The sequence below is a fragment of the Podarcis filfolensis genome (genome assembly GCF_964270895.1).
Source record: "Podarcis filfolensis genome assembly, chromosome: 3".
Lineage (NCBI taxonomy): Eukaryota > Metazoa > Chordata > Lepidosauria > Squamata > Lacertidae > Podarcis > Podarcis filfolensis.
The window spans coordinates 83,141,438-83,166,972 of record NC_139606.1 but is presented as its reverse complement, the minus strand read 5'-3'; the positions used below and the strand labels follow the sequence as shown (position 1 = coordinate 83,166,972).

General features: G+C 43.1%; 1 protein-coding gene across 7 annotated transcripts in view; it reads right to left on the bottom strand.

The window, feature by feature from the left end:
• The window catches only part of RASGRP3 (RAS guanyl releasing protein 3), a 49,074-nt gene extending 23,885 nt beyond the window's left edge, over positions 1-25,189 (bottom strand). For 2 of the 7 annotated variants that reach the window (XM_083604295.1, XM_083604300.1), the window contains exons 1-3: positions 6,645-6,784; positions 1,490-1,694; positions 317-419 (exon numbers count right to left, since the gene is read on the bottom strand). In XM_083604295.1, coding sequence (XP_083460421.1) covers positions 317-419; positions 1,490-1,559 — 173 coding nt within the window. In that variant the 5' untranslated portion in view covers positions 1,560-1,694; positions 6,645-6,784. Of the gene's footprint in view, positions 1-316; positions 420-626; positions 748-1,489; positions 1,695-6,397; positions 6,610-6,644; positions 6,785-14,922; positions 15,079-21,847; positions 21,932-23,314; positions 23,459-24,883 lie in introns of those variants that run through there. The other 5 variants (XM_083604297.1, XM_083604298.1, XM_083604299.1 and 2 more) reach the window with 5 other exon arrangements.
• Between the last annotated feature and the right edge of the window lie 346 nt (positions 25,190-25,535).

Genomic DNA, 25,535 nt, shown 5'->3' with positions numbered 1-25,535 from the left:
TGAAGTATGGACAGGAGTATTTTAAATAAAATAAACCAAACAGTATAATGAAGAAGTCACCAAGAAAATGTCCAATTAATTTTACCCACTGCTAACATTGGCCATTAGTCTCTAGCAATACAGCAAGTGTTTCCAAAATAGCCATTCTATAATGTATAGAATGTATACAATGGTGTATACACCATTCCTTACAATGATGGCCAGTTTGAAGTCAAAGGAGAAAATCCAAGATTATTCAAGTTCATTGCTAAAAAGCTATCTACACTGAAATCATACAAGTAACTACTATTCAATAATAGAGTATCCAAAAGGATATAGGGAGAGAAGTTTTCCTGCCAGTTCTGTGGATGGTAGATACCATCGGTGCATTAAAAGGAAGGTTCGTGGCAGATGACTGTTGCTCAGTTCCCCTCTGTGATCTGCAAAAACAGATATATAACATTCCAAGGTGGATAACGTGCATTAATGAATGGTACCATATAAAAATAGGCACATTAAAAAGTCAACTGGACATCTCTCTCACACACACACACACTTTCTAAAGTGATATTAGCAAAGGTAAAAAATATATAGCTTACTATCATTAGCAGTGAGATGAGCACATTTATAAAGAAAGAATAACTCACCCATGATATCAGTATAAGGATGTGTGTACACCAGCTGTTTTTCCAAGGTGACACGATTTTAACCTCGGGAGCAATTTGTGCCTTCATGTCTTGAAGGTTGCTTCACACATTACATTTTCCCTACACAGTGGTAATATTTGTGTAAGAAACAGCATGTTCTGCAACATTTCAACTGAGGTGAGAGTATCCTTTTTACCACAGCAGTTGATCATGCCACTATCCCTCTCAGCAAACATGCAACAAAGAAAACACTACAAACAATACACAGAAGTTTCCTTTATGCAGGAAGAATGAAATGTGTGAAAAGGATCAAGATAATAACAGTTCTACAAACCCTCGATTAGTCTTGCTAAATATTTTATAACGTCTCTCTTCCAATCCATTGTCCAAACCAACATTTTCTTATCCTAACTTTTTTCTTTAAACAAACAACCAAACTCAGCTGACTTTGCAGCATTCAACCCATTTACATCCAGCCCCAAGCAGCATCTTGTTAATTTCTTCCCCCTTTTTCTTGTTTGGCAATGAGTTGACTTTGCATAGGCTCAGCAACTTCATAGTCCATCTCAGGATTTCCCATCTTTTTTCTTTCCTCTCCCCCCCCCAAATAACCACATCCAAATTATTATGATTATACATGCGGCAATAGCACACATGCAGTATTATTTCAGGGGAGGGGAAACCCACCTACTCAAGAGACCAAAATCTCTAATAGGATGAAGTACATTTTCTTCTGGCACCTGAAAAGACTAAGCACTTTTTTATGGCATAAGCTTTCATGGACTCAAGGCCATTTTGTCAGATCCGACAAAGTGAGTTCACAAAAGCTTATGATGGACTGGGGAAGAAAGGAAGACTCATACCGAAAATTTTAATGCAGGTGCTTAAAAGTTCATCCAATGTTGCGGCTTTCCCGAGTGTATTGGACCCCATCGTCCTTTAATTGTTAAAAGAACGAATACACTTCCACCACATCAGAGAAGGGCAGCAGCAGCGGCAGCAGCAGTGGCAACCGAGGCTCCATTAGACGTCTGTCAGTTGCATTATCTGTACCACTTCACCAGAAAACTGGAAAAAGAAATAAGGTGGGGTAGGAGAGAGAACCAGACTGCAGTTTTATATGTGGGCCAAATGTTTACGGTTCAGCTCATCTTTTTAAAGATGATGATGATGATGATGATGATGATGATATGCCCATACAAGAAGTGAAATGCAACTTCTCAGCAGAATCAGCTCTTCTTGTTTAAGTATCTACACCAGGAGCGAGGAACCTTTTTCAGACTGAGGGCTGTATTCTCTCGTAGGCAACTTTCCAGAGGCCACATGCCAAACACAGGCAAGGACAGGACCAAAAGTCAGTGTGGCAACAGATATGACTTGTACCTTTTGAGAGTAGCCTCCATTATGGCTTCAAATCTCCCTCTCCATCTAGGTAAACAAGAGGCATCATCACAGCTCGTGAACATATTCCAGTCGGGCAAAAGCACTTGCGGAGGGTACAGAGCAGGGCTGGGGAGCACAGTGGCTGCGGGAAGGGCCAGGGGAAGGGATACCCTTCCCCAACGACTCTTAATCTCAGTATTTTTTAAAAGCTCTTCCTTCTTTCTTTCTTTCTTTCTTTCTTTCTTTCTTTCTTTCTTTCTTTCTTTCTTTCTAGTTGCTAGCATTTGTAGAACCTGACATATCAGGCAAAATGTGCAGGCACTATCCTTCTCATTTCATTTCATTTGCAAGAAACTAGACTGCTCCTCCTTTCAGAGTTTTAGTTTGCCCTCCCCCAAGAGTCCCTGCAGATGCCCATCTGGGGCTTGGGGAGAGTGGCCATGGCCTGAGGAGAACCCTGAGGGCCACAGGTCCATAGGACAGAGGTTCCCCACACTTGAGCTATACCATTCAGTTAGGATTGCCAGCTTCCCCCACCCTGGCAGAACTGTGACTTTAACAGCAGTGTGATGGGAGAACCAGAAATTTAGTAAGCAAAACTTCTGATAGTGTAACAGACAGGAGAAGCTTTGCCTGCTATATTTTTGCTCATTAAGCAGCTGTTAAAAGTTGTGGGATCTCAGGCAGGAGAAAAGTTGGCAACCTTCAGGTTGTTCTGTCTGACACACATAAAAGTACAGGCTGTGAGTACCAAAAGGACAGCCAGGAATTTCCACCTGTAAGATTGTTCCTGGCTTTGGGACTGGCTTAGTTCTTGGGGATGGGAGGCCTACATTGCTACATATTCTTATTTGCACGGCACCTTTTCTAGCAATCTAGCAGGACTGTGTTATTTCGCTTTATGTCTTGATCTCTGCCTATAGTGTTTTGTTCCTGGTGCTCAGGAGTGTTTTCTTTCTACTGCCCATTCATCTCCCCAATTGCAGCAAAGACATTATCAGCCTCCAGCTGAATGGAAAATCCATGTGTTGTTTCTAGCAACTCCTAAGTGGGAGCTGCCACTTCACACATTCCTGGCCTGCTGCTGCTGACGGGTTGTCCATTCTCCCTCTCTCATGGAATTCCACTTACTTGGTAAAAAAACAAAACAAAAACATGTACAAATCACAGAGGAGCTCATACACTGTAGAGACAGCATCGAATAGAGGGAAAGGCCAAAAACCACAGAAAAATAAGTAGTGATGGGGAGACAACACATTTTAATATGCCCTTGCTAAGGACTGCAATCTTAGATCTAACCTCTTAGTAACTGGGGAAGGATATGCTAATGGTTAGAGCACTCCCCCTGAACATGTAAATGTAAGCCTCTGTTTTGGGCAAAATCAACCATGCCCGGCTCCTTTCCCTTCATTTATTCTTTGCTAAGTGCTGCTTTGGAAGCTAGGGTCAGAAATGTTGTACAAAATCAGATCCTCTGTTTCACAACAGTTAAAGATGCAGGACGGCTCAATGTAGCAAGCTGCCTTATATAATATGGTATACAATGTCATCTTTATTGGTGCTAGGATTGCCATATTTTGAAGAGCAAAAAAAGAGGACGCATTTGCCAGCTTTTAACCATGGATCTCCTATGATGACTTTCATTTTACATACCCATGAAAAAGAGGACTTGTCCTGGAAAAAGAGGACATATGGCAACCCTATAATGGCCCATCTAGCCAAGTATCATTTACACTGACCATCAGCAGCTCTCCAGGGTTTCACGGCAAGGGTCTCTCCCAACCCTATCTAGCAATGCTTGGGATTGAACCTGGGACCTTCTACATATGAAGGAGATGTTCTACCACTAAGGAATATCCATTCTCAGAAGAGTGGCAGAGGGCATGCTTTGGTTGTAGATGGTCCCAGCTTGAATCCTGAGCACCATCAGCTTAAACATGGCAAAAGCGATATATGACTACATCTCCACTCACAAAAGTTTACAAAGAGCAGCCGTTGGTGGGATGGGTTGATCTGGATTGGGACTGTGGCACAGGGTAGAGGAATTGACGCTTTCCTCCTTGATGCTTCCCCCAATGAAAACTGCCCCCCAAAGCTGTTGTTTGCTATGATATATTTTCTCAAAGTGTGCAAATATATTTTTCCTATCTGGGCTACTGGAAGCTGCATGGAGGGGAGGAGATTTTCATTAAAACGGAACAAATGGAATAGTTCATGCAAACACACACATCAAGGTCTCAATCCCGAACACTCAACTACAATAAATTAGTGGAAATCATTTGTTTGCAGCTCGTATGCAATAGATTTTTGCTGTTCTTCAGATTGTCAGGAGTACTCCAGCTGCAATGGAACGGTGAGAAATACTCAGATGCTAAAAATAAGGAAAATGTAGCCCAAGTTTAAGCAGCAACTTTTTATTTTTATTTTTTTTTAAAAAAAAAACTTTTAAAAAATGTTTTCAAAGTGATGCAGACATGTGGAGGGAACAGAGCACCAGGCAATAGTTCCTCATAATGTAATCAACACTACTGACAGCAATGGGAGCTCTCCAGGGGCAGCCCTACTGTTAGACGGAGTAGGGCAGCTGCCTTTTGTATCAGGTGCTGGCGAGGTACTAGAGGGCAGAGCTGCCATTGTGCCACCCATCCTACCCTACCCTTTCTTAGCTAGCCTATTTTCCTCAAGTGTGATAGAGAAGACTGCTCCACTACCAGCGCTGAGGTACAATTCAGCATACAGTCTGGGAAGATTAATTAATTAATTAATTACCGTAATTAGTTATAATAATTTATACCCTGCTCATCTGGCTGGGTTTCCCCAGCCACTCTGGGTGGCTTCCAGCAAAATATGGAAATACAATAATTCATCAAATATTAAAAGCTTCCCTAAGGTTCAGATGTCTTCTAAAAGTCAGTTGGTTGTTTATTTCTTTGACATCTGATGGGAGGGCGTTCCACAGGGCGGGCACCACTACCAAGAAGGCCCTCTGTCTGGTTCCCTGTAACTTCGCTTCTTACAGTGAGGGAACCGCCAGAAGGCAAAGATTCTGTATGTGCAGGAAAGGAAAAAAAACACAATTTTGTCCTTTGTCATGGGCAACAATGCTTTATGAGCCAAGCCTTCACTTGGCAATAATCTGGGGCAACTTTGTCTGGATTGTGCAAAAGGTCTGTTACCATTTTTTGTTACTTCTGGGAAAAAGACATAGTGTGAAAATGTTCTGGGAAAGGGATTATTATGTATTGCTACTAATACCGCTACACAGATTTCTATTCTGTCTTTTAGGGCGCATACCAGGGTGGGGGAACTTGCAGCCCTCCAGATGTGTTGAAGTCCCATCATCCCTGACCATTGGCAGTGCAGGTTTGGGCTGATGGGATCTGGAGCTCAATAAACATCTGGAGGGCCACAGGTTCCCTACGCCTAGTATAAACCCTCCGAAGGCACTTCACGCTAAATTAATACAACATAAACATTCCAAAATTTGAAACAGCTGTAAAAACACACACACATTAAAATCGTAGAAGGGAGATCTTCCCTATTCAGAACCAGACTCTAAGAAGATACACTTAGGGCCCATTTTCATCACTGTCTGGTTTCACTTCCCATGACCCTGACACTATATTAATGAACCGAAAGGTCTATAATTTTCTGCCAATCATTTAACACTTCAATGTAATTTTGGAACAAACTGAATGGAAAAGTCACTGGTTTTTACACTGTTATGATGCTAGTACTTTGGGAACAGTCTTTAGATAAGACCAATTAAAGGAACGTGACCAATGGGTCATTTCCAGGAAGTTCTCAAGCAGGGCACACAGGCAATCACCCTCCCATGCTATCTGCCAGCCCCCCACTAGGAGCATGATGGTAACACCACACACCCACCCAAAATATGAGCAAATATTAAATGGCAGTAAGCCTGGTGCCTGTTGCAAGCCAGTTTTCCCTTCTCTGTATACTAGTTATGCAAATGTTTCCTGAAGTGCTCTCAAGCACAGTTGATTAAATAGGGCATTTCTGCTCATTTCATTTTTATTAACCAAAAGTCAGTGCCCTTCCAACTGCCTCCCCCCCCCCTCACACCACAGCTCCCGAAACTGTGCTGCTTTGAATGAATTCCTTTGTAAACAGCAGCGGGACAGCTAAAGTGAAATACAAAGACGACATTACATTCTGACCCACTTCGTAACGTGACAGGGAAACAAAATCATCAGACCATTAACAGGACACACATACCCTTCCAAACTAAGACAGGTTTTTGCACCTGTAATGGTTTTGCAGAAGGGAGAACTTTCCCAGGTGCAGCTTCTCCATCACTGCAACACCAGCTCTGTCCTCTCCTGAACCTGGCAAGCCAAACCGTCAACTATTTTGTTCGACTTTACCTTTTCCTCCTTAAAGCAAAACACAGCAAGGCAGGTCCCCATTTTATAACACAAAGGAGAGTCTTGCTAATAATGGGTCCTGGAAAAGATTGCTGTTTTTGGAACTGGATCAGTGAAGTGGTGACAAGCTGCATCTCAGCTGCACGGGGATTTTGCAAGACGCTTGAAGAGAAAGTAGGAAGCGGTCCTGGCTTTATAAAAATGCAAACACACGCCCAGCCTAACGACAACAAGGAAAATTACTTACTGTACTTCGTTCTGCGGAGGTATTCAACACAAACATCTCCCTTCTTTGTCCAGCTGCCAAGTGTTAAAGCATAAATGAGCAGCTGTTTCCTTCAAGCTGGGGTTGTGTGTCTTAACTAGTCACATGCCCCCTCTGATAAATCTCTCTGTTGTGCCAAGAGGTCAGACTCTCTGAAGATCATTATTCCCCCCTCCCTGCCACCCCGCATTAAAAAACAACAACACCACCAAAACACAATTCTTTTCTTGACACCAGACTTTGCTAAAACATTTGAGTGGAACGTGGGCCAAGTTCCACAATTAGGATATTAAATCACCCATTAAAAATAATAAAATAAAACTGATAACCCTCATCAGAGGGCAGGACCAGTTAGGATGGAAAGTTAAACATTCTACTGTAGTTTGACCTGTGTGTTTTGTTTTTCCATCTGGTACTAAAGCATTCTTGCATCATTGGTTGGGTGGTAGCCAAACTTCAGAAGGACTTTGCTGTGTGTTCCCCACTTTTAGGAGGGTAAGGACTTCACAACATGGCACATTAAACTTGTGCTGCCTTTTCTTGTGTGTGCTTCAAAGAGGACATTCCGCTCCACACTTTCCCAATGAAAGTGAGAAACAATGCCTGTTTCTCCACTGGGGAACTTATGAAACAAGAGATCCTGTGTAATCCTGTTTCCAGTTCCTTATCTATCTATCTATTTAAATTTGTTAGTCGCTTTATCTTGCCCAGGGCACCCCAAAGCAACTTACAACCAACCAACCAACCAACCAACCAACCAACCAACCAAAACCCTCACAGAGAATTTCTTCTCCATCCCCAGCTCAAGACACAGGTACAGAAAAACCCACAGAATTTAAGGCACTACAGTCTCTGGGCTAGAGCCACAAGGAAAAACACCCACACCCAAAGAGGAAGGGAGTGGCGTAATGCCTAAGCTTGTCTGACCAAGCTTAGGAAGCCTCCATGACAGCCGGGGTGGGGTGGGGAACTCTTTGCAGCCTGGGGGCCACATTCCATTTTAGGTCACCTTCTGGCGCAGCTGCATACCAATGGTGGGGATGACCAGACACACATTACTCCATCTGGGTATCATCAAAGTTCAAGGATACATTCCAGCTATGCAAAAGCATGTGAGGAAGGCACAGTGAGAGGTATGACTGTTAAGTTGTGGGTGAACATATCAGACGACACAGCGATTCTTCAAACAGCTCTGGTTAGCTGACAGAGCAAGACACACAGGTCACCTGATCACCATCTTCCCCACTGTTGTAGAAAGCAGCATTTGCAACTGGTATGCAAATCTGTGTCCTCCTTCGTCCTCTTTTTCAGGATGTATTTCCTCTTTTTGGGCAACACATAAATGACTATTTTAAGAGTAGGTAGAAGGACTCTGCCTAGGTTTTGGCTGATTCTGGTTGAGAAGGTTCCCTGGGCTGTGTAAGGCAAGCTTCAACTTTGTTCAGCAACCTTGCTTCCAACCTGTGGACTTTCAGATGTTGGTGAACTAAAGCGACATCATTCCTGACCACGGGCTGTGGCTAATGCAAGTGCAGCCACACCACAAGGGCCACAGGTTCTCCATCCTTAATGCCTCAACAACTAGGCTCTGGAGGCTTTTTTGCGCAGCTGTGTCTGAAGCGTGGTTAGGTCAAATACTAAAAGGTGGCATTTATCATTTTGGTGTGATAAGCTTAGCTGGTCACCAAAACACTGTCTTTCTTGGGACATGCATATTGAAAATTGTGAAATATGGCTGAACTCTAAACATGGATGCTCCCTACTCACAATTAAGAGACGAGTTTTTAATTCATTACAGTCTAAATCATCTTGTACTTTCTACCTTTCATAATGTGTCAGTTTGTTTGAATTATTCAGTCAATTCAAGTGAAGAAGTTTCAATTGATTAATTGAACAATAAATTATATACCACTTGATAAAACTTCTAAGCTGTTTACAAGAGATAGTAAAATTATTTTAAAAACAGTTAAAAAACAACTAAAACATTAAAAATTAATTAAAACTAGCAGTAAACAAAGCAACATATAGATAGGACTGACTAAACAAAAATATTTTCAGCAGACACTGAAAAAATACAGTGTATGCACCTGCCTAATGTCAATAGTCAGGAGTTTCAAAGTGTGGGTGCTACCAACCTAAAAAATCAATTTCTTAAAATGTGGAACAAGAAGTATGTGGACAATTCTGCGATTTGAAGCAGTTGATTGGGCACATATGGGGCAAGGCGATTCCACAAGTAAACTGGTCCATGAATCATTGGATGACCAACCTCATTATCAGACCATTTCCAGAGACTTATGGACTTCGGCTGGATCTAGACACATCAGAAAAAGTTTTGGGAAAACACGTTGTAAAGCTCATAATGGGAAATTATGAAGGATCAAACACTACAGCGCCATCTAGTGTCACACTGTTATAACACATATTAAATGCTTTTTTAAAAAAAAGAAGAAGAGAAGAGTTTGGATTTGATATCCTGCCTTTCACTCCCTTTATGGAGTCTCAAAGCGGCTAACATTCTACTTTCCCTTCCTCCCCCACAACAAACACTCTGTGAGGTGAGTGAGGCTGAGAGACTTCAGAGAAGTGTGACTAGCCAAGGTCACCCAGCAGCTGCATGTGGAGGAGCGGAGACGCGAACCCGGTTCCCCAGATTACGAGACTACCGCTCTTAACCACTACACCACACTGGCTCTCAGTGTTGCTGAGTTCTCCACTATATTTCTGAATGCTCTGATTTTCCAGTGGACAGAACTAGCCTTCCTGCTGAAGCTCTCATCTTGCTACGGAACAGTGACACGTGGAAGACCAAAGATATAGTGAGGAGTTGGTGCTGAAGCAAATTAGTTATGTATTAAGTAAAGCACCTGTTCTTGTACTGTAACACCAAGACCATGTAGGCGAAACTGACAAGTCTTTACACCATTTACCCATTCTGCTTCCATTTAAAAAGCAAAATCAGACAAAGTGGACAACTTCCTGGACAATTCCACCTCAAATCCCCTTTTAAGTGTTACCCTAGCATGGCGGGAATTTTTCCATGGGTTCAAGCCATGGCATTAATGCAATTTGTAAAAGCTTGTAGGCAAGACTGGTACAGCCTATCACATGGTTTTTCTGATGTGATCAGCTGTCTGCAAGGAAAGAGTGTGCCTGTTCCATAAGAAAGACACACATAATGAACCCATCTCCACACAGCTGTGGGCCATTGGGTTGTTTTTTTTTAATCAACCAAGAAATACTTCCTATGCTATCAGTGAAATGTGGGCTTAAAGGGCACCCCATTTTGTTTGAGAAATGCAGCAGGAATTAGTAAAGTTTCCAACTGAGGAACTCCACAATATGGTTTTAGAACAGGTGAGTGTAGTAACGGAGGCAGATAACAGAGAGGTCACCATCAAATGTGTAACAAATTCCTCCAAACTAAATGAGATAGTTCAGACCTCAAAGCTTGCACTGCACTTTTGCTGGAAGATCAACAAGTCACTAAGAATAGCAATAAAAACAACAAAGAATAGCAAAAAAAACTGGGTGTAAGTGTAGGAAACTAGGAATATAACTCATTTAGATAAAGGTCACTTTAGGAATAAATGAGTGAATGAACGGTCTCACTGCTGGGAAAAAGGACTAATGCGGAAAAGCTCCTGGATCAGACCCAGTACGCTCATTCATTCAGCAGAGACCCAAATTAGACGTAACATACAATTGTGTACAACATTCCCACAATGATGACAATCAAAGCAGCCTCAGGGGGTGTCAGTCTGAGCGAAGGAACGGGGTAGTAAGAGACTGCATATCATATAAGCCTTTCCTTTCTGGCTATTTTGCCTGCTTAATAACCCGTCTCATAAAAACTTGAGGAGGAAGGTTTGGGAGGAAAGATAAGAAGCACCATCTTGGACAGAGTTAAGATGTTCTAAACAGAACAAGGTGAACTACAACTGCTCTGTTTGTGTTTCAGTTAATGCCAAAACATGAAGACAATCATGCAGACAATTAAGAAAAAACGTCCATAATAGCTAAGTGCTCGTCTGTTTTCATTTTTGTGTGGTTCTTAATTGTATTATAATTGTTGTAAATTGTTGCTTTGAATTTTTTTTAATGAAACTGCAGTATGCAAATATTTTTTGTAAATGAATGAAAATAAACAAACTGCACAGTGTATTCTTGGTTATTTAAGAAAGGGAGTATAGCCAAATATCTTATAAACAATTATTGTGTGTGACACACAACATTGACAGTTTAAAAGTACCCGAAAGAGACAGATGTGTGGGAAAAGTAACCGAAGACTTTTAAAATCACTTTTGTATCACATCTATCTTCTTAAAAGCTCAGGACAATAGCGTGGATTTATCTCATCTTAACCCTGACAACAGTGACTTGAGCTTCATGGATAAAACAGAAATTTGAACCTAAGTTTCCCACATCCAAAGCCAACACATTCCATCTATTGCACCCGACTAGAGGGGAGAATCCCATCTGCATGGCTCCAATCTACAGCGCTGTCTGCAGTGTTATCACTTACGCCCGACTCCTTGACTCTCCTATCACAGAATTGCAACATACTATAAAAGCTCTCATACACGCTGATGATTACAAATCCACACAGTAACATCAGGAACAATCTCTCTAAGCATGGGTCAAGGCTGAAGAGTCCTGGAATCTGCTATGATCATTCTTGCTAGCAGAAGGGTGATTTGGGGGGGGGGGCATTTCCCCTTTTAATTGCCTAAGCAAATACCAAGAACTGCTCAGGGAGTTTAGCTTGCTTTGACACCAGTTGCTTCAGTCCATCCATTTATCCAAATTCAATAACTTGGCAATACACAAATAGTGCATTCAAGGGAATCTATGTGCTTAGACTCACCCCACCTGCAAAAACAATGATCACAGACCAATTAGCAGACTTGCCCTATGAGCCGATATATTCATATAACACAGAGTTATCAACATACATCTGCATAACACATAGAGTCAAATGCCATTGTTTGACTGCACCAAGAGAAACCAAAGCTAATCATGGCCCAGTTCCAGAATAGGCAGCATCAGCAGCCATGGGTGCCGCTGTGCAGTTTATTTGCCCTCTTGCCTCATCTCAAAGGCTTGCACCTAGAGCTTGATAAAGTCGATTTACACAGCATCTTCTGGGCCTCCCTGACCCACGCAAGCTGCAGAGGGCAGCACAACCTAACTTGATATTGGTAAAAGGATGGGAAGGTTTTCTGAGCAGAGCTAGCATGACCATACAGGTAGAACAGGAAGGTGCTTGGGGAAGCATAACTCAAGGGATGCCTACTATGTTGGTAGAACTTTGTGAGTGTGCCCTAGAAGCCTCTGCAACATCATGGAAGGGTGGGGTTTGAGGTTCACTCACCCCATCTCATCTGCATTGCAGAGGGGCTGGACTACATAACACTTGGGGTCCCTTCCAGCTCTATAGTTCTACAATACTATTATTCTAAGATGGAAAGAAATCTCAAGTCTACCCCAGAATGGGTGGAGGAAAGCTAATACCATTCCTCGCGACATTTCCACAATAGCCTCAAGGCACATCCACACTATAATTTAATGTGTATTGAATGTGCTTTAAAAATACAGTGTCCTTAGTTATGCTCTCAGGTTCTGGAAAGCAACTGTCTTGGCGAACCCCAAAGAGCAGAAACCTTTCACGAGAATGGGACAAAGAAAAACCTAACAGCAGACAACTTCATTGTCCAGAAAGTGGGAGAAGCAACAAGAGGAACAGCCATTTTAGATCTGGTCCTAACCAATGTTGATGACCTGGTTAGTGGGGTAGAAGTGGAAGGATCATTAGGCGCGAGTGATCATGCTCTTCTGAAGTTTACTATACAGCGGAAAGGAGCAGCCAAGCATACTAGGACTCAATTTCTCGACTTTAAGAAAGCCGACTTCATAAAACTTAGGGAAGTGCTTGGTGAGATCCCATGGACAGTAATACTAAAAGGAAAGGGAGTTCATGATGGCTGGGAGTTTGTTAAGAGGGAGATAGTAAAAGCACAACTTCAGGCAATACCAATGAGACGGAAACATGGAAGGTGCCTAAAGAAGCCAGGGTGGCTATCTAAAGAACTTTTAACTGAGTTAAGATTAAAAAAGGATGTGTACAAAAAATGGAAAAGGGGGGAAACCACCAAAGAGGAATTCAAACAAATAGCCAGCACGTGTAGACACAAAGTCAGAAAAGCTAAAGCACAGAATGAACTCAGGCTTGCTAGAGAGGTTAAAAGCAACAAAAAAGGCTTTTATGGGTATGTTCGTAGCAAAAGGAAGAACAAAGAAACAGTGGGGTCACTCAGAGGAGAAGATGGTGAAATGCAAACAGGGGACACAGAAAGGGCTGAACTCCTCAATGCCTTCTTTGCCTCAGTCTTCTCCGATAAAGAAAACAATGCCCGACCTGAAGAATTTGGAGCAAATGATTCAGCAGAGGAAACACAGCCCAGAATAACTAAGGAGATAGTACAAGAATACTTGGCTAGTCTAGATGTATTCAAGTCTCCAGGGCCAGATGAACTGCATCCAAGAGTATTAAAAGAACTGGCAGATGTGATTTCAGAACCACTGGCAGTAATCTTTGAGAATTCCTGGAGAACAGGCGAAGTCCCGGCAGACTGGAGGAGGGCAAATGTTGTCCCTATTTTCAAAAAGGGGAAAAGAGAGGACCCAAATAATTACCGCCCAGTCAGTCTGACATCAATACCAGGGAAGATTCTGGAGCAGATCATTAAGCAAACAGTCTGTGAGCACCTAGAAAGGAATGCTGTGATCACCAATAGTCAGCATGGATTTCTGAAAAATAAGTCATGTCAGACTAACCTGATCTCGTTTTTTGCGGTCTTGACTATGCTACCACTCAGTGGATTTGTAACTGGCTGACTGACCGAACCCAAAGGGTGCTCATCAATGGTTCCTCTTCATCCTGGAGAAGAGTGACTAGTGGGGTGCCACAGGGTTCTGTCTTGGGCCCGGTCTTATTCAACATCTTTATCAACGACTTGGATGATGGACTCAAGGGCATCCTGATCAAATTTGCAGATGACACCAAACTGGGAGGGGTGGCTAACACCCCAGAGGACAGGATCACACTTCAAAACGACCTTGACAGATTAGAGAACTGGGCCAAAACAAACAAGATGAATTTTAACAGGGAGAAATGTAAAGTATTGCACTTGGGCAAAAAAAATGAGAGGCACAAATACAAGATGGGTGACACCTGGCTTGAGAGCACTACATGTGAAAAGGATCTAGGAGTCTTGGTTGACCACAAACTTGACATGAGCCAACAGTGTGACGCGGCAGCTAAAAAAGCCAATGCAATTCTGGGCTGCATCAATAGGAGTATAGCATCTAGATCAAGGGAAGTAATAGTGCCACTGTATTCTGCTCTGGTCAGACCTCACCTGGAGTACTGTGTCCAGTTCTGGGCACCACAGTTCAAGAAGGACATTGACAAACTGGAACGTGTCCAGAGGAGGGCAACCAAAATGGTCAAAGGCCTGGAAACGATGCCTTATGAGGAACGGCTAAGGGAGCTGGGCATGTTTAGCCTGGAGAAGAGGAGGTTAAGGGGTGATATGATAGCCATGTTCAAATATATAAAAGGATGTCACATAGAGGAGGGAGAAAGGTTGTTTTCTGCTGCTCCAGAGAAGCGGACACGGAGCAATGGTTCCAAACTACAAGAAAGAAGATTCCACCTAAACATTAGGAAGAACTTCCTGACAGTAAGAGCTGTTCGACAGTGGAACTTGCTGCCAAGGAGTGTGGTGGAGTCTCCTTCTTTGGAGGTCTTTAAGCAGAGGCTTGACAACCATATGTCAGGAGTGCTCTGATGGTGTTTCCTGCTTGGCAGGGGGTTGGACTCGATGGCCCTTGTGGTCTCTTCCAACTCTATGATTCTATGATTCTATGATTCTATGATTCTAATTTGTGATGTTGTCATCTCTGGCTCTAACGCTGTATTATGTTCTGCTGACCCTATTTTTTCCTGCCTATTTCTTGAAGGTATCTGTTTAGGCTAGACACCACCTGGTAAGAATTATATACATTCCTTACAAGCCTAAGGCTACTCAAGCTTACATAATTAAACTATGTTCTTAAAAGGGAACTTTGCAATGAGACTTCTTTGTACAATTGCTTCATCCATGCGATTACTGGAATACCTATTTCCTCTGGCTAACCTGACCAGCAATGAGCACTATACATTGTAGTACCTTGTGGGTCTGGGAAGGGTACTCACTGTGTTTGGAAACCTTGCTCTGGGTCTGCCCTAGAGCCAAAAAGCAGCAGAAGTCAGGAAAACCTCAAGAGCTGTTTTTATTTGTGAACAACAAATCAACACCTTGGCAGAGCAGCTGGGACTCACTACATAGGTTAGCCTTAGGGCCCAGCTATAAGCTATGGAGGGAACCACACCCAGAGAAAGGAGTTTCTATTACTGACCAGGCATGTCTCTTAAAGAGACACTCATTAGATACATGGGATTATATATAAACTGTGCGTGTTGAGCACATTAATTTCTTAGCCTTGAAGGATAATAAGGGGAGATCAAATGTTTTGAGTTACTGCTTTTATGATGCAGGGTAAATAAGAGGGAAATGCTAGAAATGTTCTTAAAATACTCTGGTTTCTTGCAGCTTAACCTTGACTGAGTGGGCCTTGGACCTTGACAAACCTTTCCTTTCCTGAAATCGCACCTCTCCTCCCATCCAGAGATATCTGAAAACTAGCACCCCTTTAAAGTGCTTACAGCCATCTCAGTCTTTTAGCACTTTTAGCTGAAGTGGATGGCACTAGAGAGTCTCAGGAGGTTACTTGAGGAAAAACTGCTCCCCTTGACATTTCCCCACAAAGTCCTATATATGTGGGCTATATTAAAGAATGCTATAAAGATGCTGGCTTGGATCCTAAGAAATTCATGGAATAAAAATGTTCCATTTTCTCCTCTGTCTTCTCTGAAAGATAAGGGGGCTTCTTAAACCAGAGCTGGCATTTTCACTTGGCACCCTTGGGTAACTACCAGGGCCCCCAAACCTGGCAGATCCAGCTGATGCCTGCCCCTTGGGGTGGGGTATGAGACGTGGCTCCATCAGCAGCACCAGGCAGCTGGATCTGGCCACCCTTTTAATTTCCCCACAATGCCCCCTGAGCAAGCATTGCTCTGGGGTGTCATGCAGTGGCGTAGCGTGGGGGGTGCAGGGGGGGCCGGCCGCACCGGGCGCAACATCTGGGGTTAGGGCAAATCCATGGGTTAGGGGGCGCAAATCCACGGGTTAGGGGGCGCAAATTACTTGCCTTGCCCCGGGTGCTGACAACCCACGCTACGCCACTGGTGTCATGAGAAGTTAACAGGGCGGCTAGACCCAGCTACCCACCACTGCTTGGAGCACTGCAACCACAGTCAAATGAGCCCACCACAGCCCATGGACAGACAGGTGAAGCCCCTCCACAAACGGACATATTGCCCAGGGCCCCTTCAGATCTAGAGCTGGCTCTGCCCTGAACAATGTGCTGTGAAGATTTACAGTACTTTAAGATCCAAACCCAATGCAAAAAAGCAGTTATGTCCTCTCCTCAGGAGGGCCCTTTCCCAGTTATTTTGGAGGTCCATCAACCGTCAAAAGGGGCTTTTTTGGGAGGTTAATGTATGTTTGGGTTACCATGAACTCATCCACCATGAGTCCTGCAACCGAAGTGCACATTGTTGTTAACCCAGAAACTGTCCTTAAGGAGTGTGCCTTTTTAAAAAACTTGGTCCTTGTGCTCTACTCTCACCCAATAGCATTCTTGTTTGTTTACTCTTTTTTATAATTATATTAGCTCAAAAGAAAAGCTGCTGCCAGATTGGCTGATCTACCTCACTGGTCCATACATCACGCAATAGGGCTTTGATGGAAATAGAGTTAATGAAAGCAGCTCCAGTATCACCAGGCAGGACGTTTTAAAAATATCCAAGTGTGATTAAGATGCCAGCTATAAATAAATCAGCAGCTCTCACATTAAGTGGCTGAGCTTAAAGGCATCTGGAGGACATGATGGAAAGTAAAACTTTCTGCAGATATGGCAGCCCTGGGGCAGTAAACTCAGGCAGCATGAAATGTCTGCCACCATCATATGCAGGGTCTGGTGATAAAGTCTGAATTCAACAAAACAAAGGCTTTAACTCTTGGGGATGGCCAAGGGCTTCACATGCCTTTTCCCCATTTACCACTTTGGGGAATTTATTGTTCTATTATTATTATTATTATTATTATTATTATTATTATTATTATGTTTTCTTATCTGTCCTTCACCATGAGGTTCCGGAGCAGATTACAACAGTGTGAAGATGCAATGTTAAAGGATAATGTGAGACCTAAAAATAAATCTCAGTTGTTTGCTCATCAAGAAGTATAAGCTAAGACCCAGAGGTTTCCTTTGCTCTATTGCTCTTCCACATACCCAGATTTACCGTATTTTTCACTCTATATGACGCACCGGACCATAGGATGCACCTTGTTTTAGAGGGAGAGAACAAGGGTAAAATTCTTCCCGTCTCTGCTCATCACCCCTTCAGCGAAGCGGCAGGAGAAATGGAGCCCTTCCATTTCTCTTCCCGCTTGGCTGAAGGGGCGCTGCGCAGCTCTCCCTCTATGCTGAAGCCAGGAGAGAGTTGTTATCGGGTTCCTTTTGCTGAAGCTGGGAGAGCAAGACTCTCCCGGCTTCAGCGAAAGAAACCCGAAGCCTGCGGAGCGCAGTGGGAACTCGTGCTGCGCTCCACAGGCTTCAGGCGGCTATCCCTGAAGCCTGGAGAGTGAGAGGGGTCAGTGCGCACCGACCCCTCTCGCTCTCCAGGCTTCAGCGAAAGCAACGCAAAGCCTCCGGAGTGCGGAGGGAGCACTCCCTCTGCGCTTTGGAGGCCTCGCGTTGCTATCGCTGAAGCGAAGAAGCCTGCATTCGCTCTATAGGATGCATACACATTTCCCCTTAATTTTTGGAGGGGAAAAAGTGCGTCCTATAAAGCGAAAAATACAGTAAGTGAATGCTGAAAGTCTTGAAATCTCCAGCAGGATTGTGTTCTTTCAGAGAGCTTTCATTCTTGGAAGTCCATGCTTGCAGTCTGCTGCAGTCACCAATATGTCTAACCGGTCAGGTCATAGACTAGGGACAGTGCCAGATTTATGTATAAGCTAAACAAGCTATAGCTTAGGGCCCCACTCTCTTGGGGGCCCCCCCAAAAAATTAAAGGAAAAGAACAACTGGATGTACATTTCCAAAATATAAGATAAAAAAAAACTAAAATAAAACCTACATACAGCAATTTAGGTTCATAAATTACTATATAGCATATATTGAACACAAAAAACAGCAATTTGTTGTTGACAAAGGACATCTGGACATATAAAGCGCCCCATTACCTTCAGTAGCTTAGAGCCTCATCAAACCTAAATTCGACCCTGACTAGGGGTGCAGAAAAGGATCAGGCTGGTGGGCCAAACTGCATAGGCACTTAAGTTAGGACTGATGTTCGCAATGGGGTTGCCACGAGAAAGCTTCCTGAGACTACTATATTCCATTATTATTAATAATTATTGCCATCACCACCATCACCTGATGCAAAAAGGGCCTTTGAATATATTTACGTACTGTTACGAAATGCAACAGATACAATCCAAGGTTTTTAAAAAATACAGCAGAGGCTCTGCATAGCAATTTATTTCATGTGAATCGACTCCCAATATGAATAATCTGGAGTGTCCTTTAGGTGGGCTTCAGGCTACATGCAATTATTCCCCAGGAGCCTTTCTTTCTCTGGTTATTGTGCTATATAAACACTAACTATAACAAAGATTTTTAACACTGATTTTGCAGTGCAATGTTGAATATAAAGGTAAAGGGACCCCTGACCGTTAGGTCCAGTCGTGGACGACTCTGGGGTTTTGGTGCTCATCTCGCTTCACTGGCTGAAGGAGGCAGCATACAGCTTCCAGGTCATGTGGCCAGCATGACTGAGCTGCTTCTGGCAAACCAGAGGAGCACACGGAAACGCCGTTTACCTTCCCGCCGGAGCAGTACCTATTTATCTACTTGCAACTGACATGCTTTCGAACTGCTAGGTTGGCAGCAGCAGGGACTGAACAACGGGAGCTCACCCCGTCGCGGGGATTCAAACCACCGACCTTCTGATCAGCAAGCCCTAGGCTCTGTGGTTTAACCCACAGCGCCACCCGCGTCCCTTAATGTTGAATATATCCAAGTTATGAAAGACAAACTTTGAAAACAAAAAACAAAAAAATGAGTGTTAAAAGGGGCCCTCCCATGTGGCTTCTCCTCCTGTCCCTAGACTTTTATGGTGATGAGGACTGGATGATATGGAGTGCTCATGGATGCTCCTGCATGGAATCACTGCCCCACTAAGGCCTTTCCACAAGCACCCATGTCACAGCCATATTGCACGAGACAGCCCAGCATTACAAAGTAACATGTAAACACATACATACACCACCACAGCCTCTGCAGTCTTGTGACAGGCAAGCACCCAGCTGATTCGATCCACAACTGGAGGGATTTTCTAACCACACCATGCAGTGTAAGTCCTTGGCGTTTAAGTGGAAAAGAGGTTTAATATATTACTAGTCTGCTCAACCAACATGGAAAAAGAGCTCATGTCATTTCCTAAGTCAGGTGGGTCCCACAGTTCATCAAGTGTAGCATGATTAAAATTCCACATAAACAATGTCAGACCGTTAGAAGAAAGGGTCTTTTATTCCCGCCTTGCTCCCATTCCCAGTCCAATTCATAATCTATTGTCATGAGACATTTATGTATGGATACAGCCAAGAAATCTTTTCCACCACTCTTAAAGATAAACATGTTTATTTCCTTTCACATTAAGCCCTTTTGCCGTTTCTGAACTTGCTAATCTATGTATTACTGTTGCCAGCTACAGCATAAAAGGACCTTTTTCCTCCTGAGAGACCAGGGCAGGGGTAGTTAGTGCTGTCTCAAAAATGATATTGTAGCACTGCAAAAGGTGCAGGAAAAGGTATCTAAAATAGCCAAAAGGCAGGAGCAAATCCCCTACAAGGACCTGCTACAATAAAAAAGACAAGATAGAGGCTTCTAAAAGAACACATGGGTATAGAAAGTAGATCAGGGTCTTTCCCCTCCCTCTCAGGTTGATAAAACGAAACCGATTTGACAGAATATTCAGGATGAATGAACGAAATGACTTTTTCACACAGGGAGTAATTAATATGTGGAACAAGCCATGGTGATGACCACTAGCTTAGCTGAGTTTAAAGGGCATTAGGCAAATTTATGGAGGTGTCTATCAAAGGTGGCTACTATCCTCCAGGCTCAGATGCTGTTTGCTGTATGCTGTTTCTGTTACCAATGCCATAATTAACACTTAGTGGCTTAGGGCACTATATGTGCTATACACATAAATTAGTAAGACATTTAGGAATAGTACATTGACTCTAAAAATGCCCTACGATTACAGGGCTTGAATAAATGTTGGCGTATTTATATTAGCAGGAAAATGAACAAGTACTTTCCTACGGTGACTTTCGTATCAGTGCATAGCCATCCTGAGAGCACTTGTGCAAGTTTTCAAAGGAAAAACAGGATTCAACGGTAATAAATAAGTGAAGTTACCTAAAACCAAGTCAGGTTAAAAACAATATCCTCATCATTTCATTACAAGACTTCCAACCTAAAATTAGCTCATAATTCAACCTCAGGCCTAAGTCATCCTGAAGGGGCCAGAGGCCAGGCGGCCTGAGGCCTTACTGTACTCACAGCTCAGAACCTCACAGGACCAGCCCATTCGAAAGCATCACCATCCTATACCTTGGCCTCAGCTTTCCACTGACAAAGGTCAGGACAGAAGGCTAATTCCCAAAGCGTTGCCTTGACAACAGCAGACTTCAAGCAGGCCAATATCCCACTAGGACAGGTCAGAGTAGCACCCATATTTCCCGTTCTTTATCTGCCATCAGGCATATATTGCAACAGGCAACTAATGTCTAACAGTATAACAGTAAGTCCAAAACTCATCAAAGTAAGTGTGTGTGTGTGTGTGTGTGTGTGTGTGTGTAAAAATACATCATCTGCTACTTTAGCAAAACCCATTAGTCACATGATTCAGTAAAAAATGGCAAATAGTCATAACGTTTGCCATAGCATGGGGATGGCACTGAATCTTTTTATTGTTCAACTCCCTATGTAATCCCCTCTTTAAAGTCATGAGACTACCTCCTAGTCAGGCACAAGACGAGATACGCATATGGAATGAAGAAACCAAACAGTTCTACTTTGCTGTCAGCTGAAACTCACAGGCTGGGATCCAAAGAGCTGTCTGAGATGCAGCCAAGAGCTGGAGCCTCTCTAGTGAGTTTCTTCCTTTTCTCCTCTTTTTTTCTAAAAAAACCCCCACCTCATTCACTTTGAATGACAGAACTGCTACCATATCTTAAGGGCTTTTAAGCACCTCTCGGTTTCAAAACCTTGCCGTGCAACTCAGGGAGCTGCTGTTTAAGAGCTACTAACCCAAACAAATGCCTTGAGCATATGGAACTGATGTGGTTCTTTCGGTCCTGGCCAATATGTGTGCATGCTGGTTTCCATTAAAAAGCCTCATTTTTTCTTCTTCGGAAACCTGCCTGAGAGAATGGCACGTGAGGCTGCAATTGGCCTGATCTTCCTTTAGCTATGAAACATTGCCTGACAATGTATTGAGGTAGCTCTGGCACTGGTTATAATCCATGTTGGATAAATGAGGCATCCATGTTCAGAATAGTCTGCTTCTGAACTCCAGATGCTGAGAACAAACAACAGGGGAAGGATTTCACTTTCATGCCTCGTCAGTGGGCTTTCCAAAACCTCCCAGCTATTATTATATCGCTTACAATCAGTGGCTCTGGCTCCACCTACAGCAGGCTTCCCTGCCTATGCCCTACCACCAGTTCTTACAATATACCAGATGACCTCATTTCCCATTCATACACACTCATTTTTGCTACTAGACGCCACAGCAACCATCATGTGATCGTACAAAACCTGAGGTGAAAAAAACACACCTTTAAATTATGACATTACAGCTGGATAGCAGAGCTCCAGTTTGTGTGTGTGTGTCTCTCTCTTTTTAATGAGTACCTAGTAATATGAAATAATTTTCCTACCTTCAACGTCAAGAGATGGTTTCTCAGAGGGGAAAGCAAACCTCCACCCAAAAGTGCATCGTGATTAAACAGAGAATACGAAGCCTAACAAGAAGAATAAGAATGAAAACAGATGAGCTATCTTGTTAAAGGGCTGCCTGGTAAGGACCATTCTGCATGCCAGAGATGGGTCACCACATTTTATGTAGCACCAGACACCTCCTAAAGTTGCTAATTTCTTCTGTCCATTCCTTCCTGTTTACTTCCTCCTTGTTTTTCCTGGCTTTTAAAAATGCTTCCTTTCCTCTCTAGCTTCAGAACTACTGAAAGGGGTCGTGACTTATTTGAGATAGCTTTTTTCTAGTTGTATGGCTTGGGGAAATAGAAGTTATTTCCCTGCTCTCTGAGAACTAATTGGTGGACTCCTGTTCTGTGTGTGTAGCGGAGGGGTGGCCTGGGGGCTGAATGTGGCTTTCCAGGTCTCTCTATCAGGTCCTCAGAAATCTCTCCTCACAAGAAACCCTCTTCCCAGGCTGCATCCCTCACTGGCTCTGCTCCATACCCCAAATATTTTGTCTTTGAAACCTGATAATGCCTCTTCTTGCTTGCCTGGATGGAGGATAGAGATGAGCAAGTAAGTGTGAGTAAAACTAAACCACTGTACACAGGTAAAATTTACATTTGTTCCACTCACATTTGCCTCTTACCTCACCAACCACCATAAAGTTGCCCAGATAGGAATCCAGCCTTCAGGCTGAAAAAAGGTTCCCTATCCCTGCACAGTCTGTAGCACACTAATGTCAGCAGGATTTGCTCCTGAGTAGGTCTGCATAATCTCAGGGATTTTATTCTGAGGTAGCCATGGTGAAAAATGAAGCACTCCTAGAGATCTCAGGATGGAACTGTAAAATGAAGAAATCTAGAGCAGTTGGGCTGGGGGGTAGACAGTGAACCACTGATGACCCCCAAAAAATCAACACCAAGAAGTAAAACAGGGACAAATCATTGACTTACCAGGGCCATGCATCACAAATTAAAAGAGAGCTGGAGTAGATATGTTGTTGTTTTAGAGGCACCAGTGCCTTTCAGAAGAACAGTAGATGCTTTCCTCATTGCAGATGACGTGTGATTCTTTCACAGGAGCAGCTATTGGCTGACCAATGTTATTCATTGATTTATGGTTATAAACAATTAAATGGGCCCTCTCACTCTAAAATTAATTGACCTGTGTTGATAATATTTCTGTAGTTATTGTGAGATACACAACAATGGTCTTACAACACACCTAATTTTTTAATGATGTTTAGGCTTGACTGTAACCAAGAGCAATTACCCTTCTACAATCTCTCTTCCTCTATAAAAAAGGTATACTGAAATCTAAAACAGTGACCTTATTTAGTAATTAGTTATCCAGACCTTAGAGTTACTTGCATCTCTCTGTTAAGCCAACAAACAAACTCACTCTGAAATGCAGATGCGGACACTTACCTCTGTGTACGTGTAATTGATGTGGAGATCTTTCTCGTGTCTGACCAGTTTCTCCTCCTTTCTGCTCTCTATAACGTTGAACAGCTAAGGGGTTTCTTCTTCATTCCATCACCCTTCTCATTCAAGGCCCTCTTTTGAATATTTCTGAAGGACAAACAAAGGAATTGTGCTCAGATCACATTCTCTGCAACAATGGCAAAGCTTGCAAGTTTGGAGGCTCAATGCCTTCCAAATTGTTTGGCGAAATGGCAGCCACACTTCCTCCTATTCTTTCCTGACTTGGTTTTCCTGCCTCCAAAGAGCTTTTTCCTCTTCTTGTACTATTAATAGGGCTTCCCTAGCACAACCTATAGCAGCAGCAAAGGCAGGCAGGAAATGCAGGACAAGCTGAGGAGAGACCTCCCCCAGGCTGGCCATAATATGACATGAAAGTTCCAAACAACTCATATTACACGCTTGTATTTTACACAACCAAAACAACATTCATAGGTTTTGCGCGGAGCTTCCAATTTTCATCCAAGTTATTTATATGCTGCTTTTCCAAGATAGGCTCAAAGTGGGTGCCAATAAGTGAAAGAAATAACTACAGTATAACAACTTTAATTAAAATAAACCTATCAGTATATTCAATGTAGTATTTAAAATCCACACTAGCAAGATAACAAAAACAACATTTGGGACTGCCCTACAGGTATGAAAAACATTGTAGGCCCATGCAACAGCAGCCTTTTGTCACTGGAGTCAGTTAGGGGTCTGTCTACTGAGGACAGGCCAGGTGGAAATGGACCAGGAAGCCAGCCAAGGCCAGCACTTGCAGGACTCACAACTAGATGGTCTCTAGGTCATCTAGACAACCATTAACACCAACATAACCAGTTAAGCAGCAGGGCTTACAGCGTTGCTCAGCAATGCCCAATTTGTCCGATTCTTCTAGCCACAGAATCCGATATCCGATTCTGCACATGCAGAGATAGCAACTTTATATGGCACAGTGCCATTTCCCAAAAGCACTTGCAAGCACAGATCAGAGATGTGAATATGCAGCTCCCCCTTTTTGTGTTTCCATTTTAACATCTAAAGGGGAAGGGAGAATTGGGGTCAGGCCCACTGCTTAGGCAGCTGAAACATATACATTTCCCCCACTGATTAATTCTGATTTAGACATTTCAGCAGACTGCACAGTGTGGAACCATTGGTCCAAAGCCTTAAAAACCAATGTGGATGAAACCCAAAAGTTTGTATACACAAAGTGTGAGAAGTCCATTGCAATTAAGAACAAAAGAAGAGCCCTACGTAGATCAAGTCAAAGGCCCATCTAGTCTAACATCCTGCTTTAATAACCAGATGCCTACAGAAAGCCCACAAGCAGTATCAGAGTGCAATAGCGCTCTCCCCACTTGGAAGTTCCAGTGACTAGTATTCAAAGACGGATTGCCTACACTCCAACATTGAAGGGGTGCATAGGCATCATGGTTAATGGTCACTGATAGCCTTATTCAATCAATGGCTACCACAAACATGGCAACAGGAAGACCAATAATTGGATTGTATTAGCTGGGAGCTACCCACCTGGATGCACCTTCACGCTTCAGCCTCTGATCTACAGGATTGTGTTCTCTTCTACTTCTTCTCTTGTCCAAATGTCTTCTCACCAGCACCCCTGCAAGCAAGTTTCTGAGGACATATGGCTGGCTTATAAAAGCCACAGCTGCTGATTCCCCCCCCCCCTCTATGCAACTCTTAAAGGTACAGGATCCATGGGCATAGCCAAGGGCAGGCAGGCAGGGAGAGCTGCTACCCCCAAATCAATAAAATTCAACAAAAATACATCACAAACTGAGGTTCTCCCCCACCTTAACAAAAGGCCTGCCCCCACTAACAAAAATTCTGGCTACACCCATGGCAGGATCCTTGTCTGCTTTTCCACTTGGCCTCCCTAGGTTTAGCTCAGGGTGACTCCACTCCTGATAAGATAACCAGGAAAACTGGGTGGGTGGGTTATAGATAAGGGATTTCTCCCTGGCCTGAAAAATAAGAAAGGGGATGCAGTAAAAGAAGAAACAAACAAAAAAAAAACTTGAGAAAAATTGGAGGTAGCCATGTCCCATTAGGAAAAACAAAAATAAAAACTAACAATTGGACAATATACTTATTTAGGTCTAACCAAATGACCACAAACAATTAAGCAAAATTCTTAACCCAGCAGATGCTAAGTATTAAA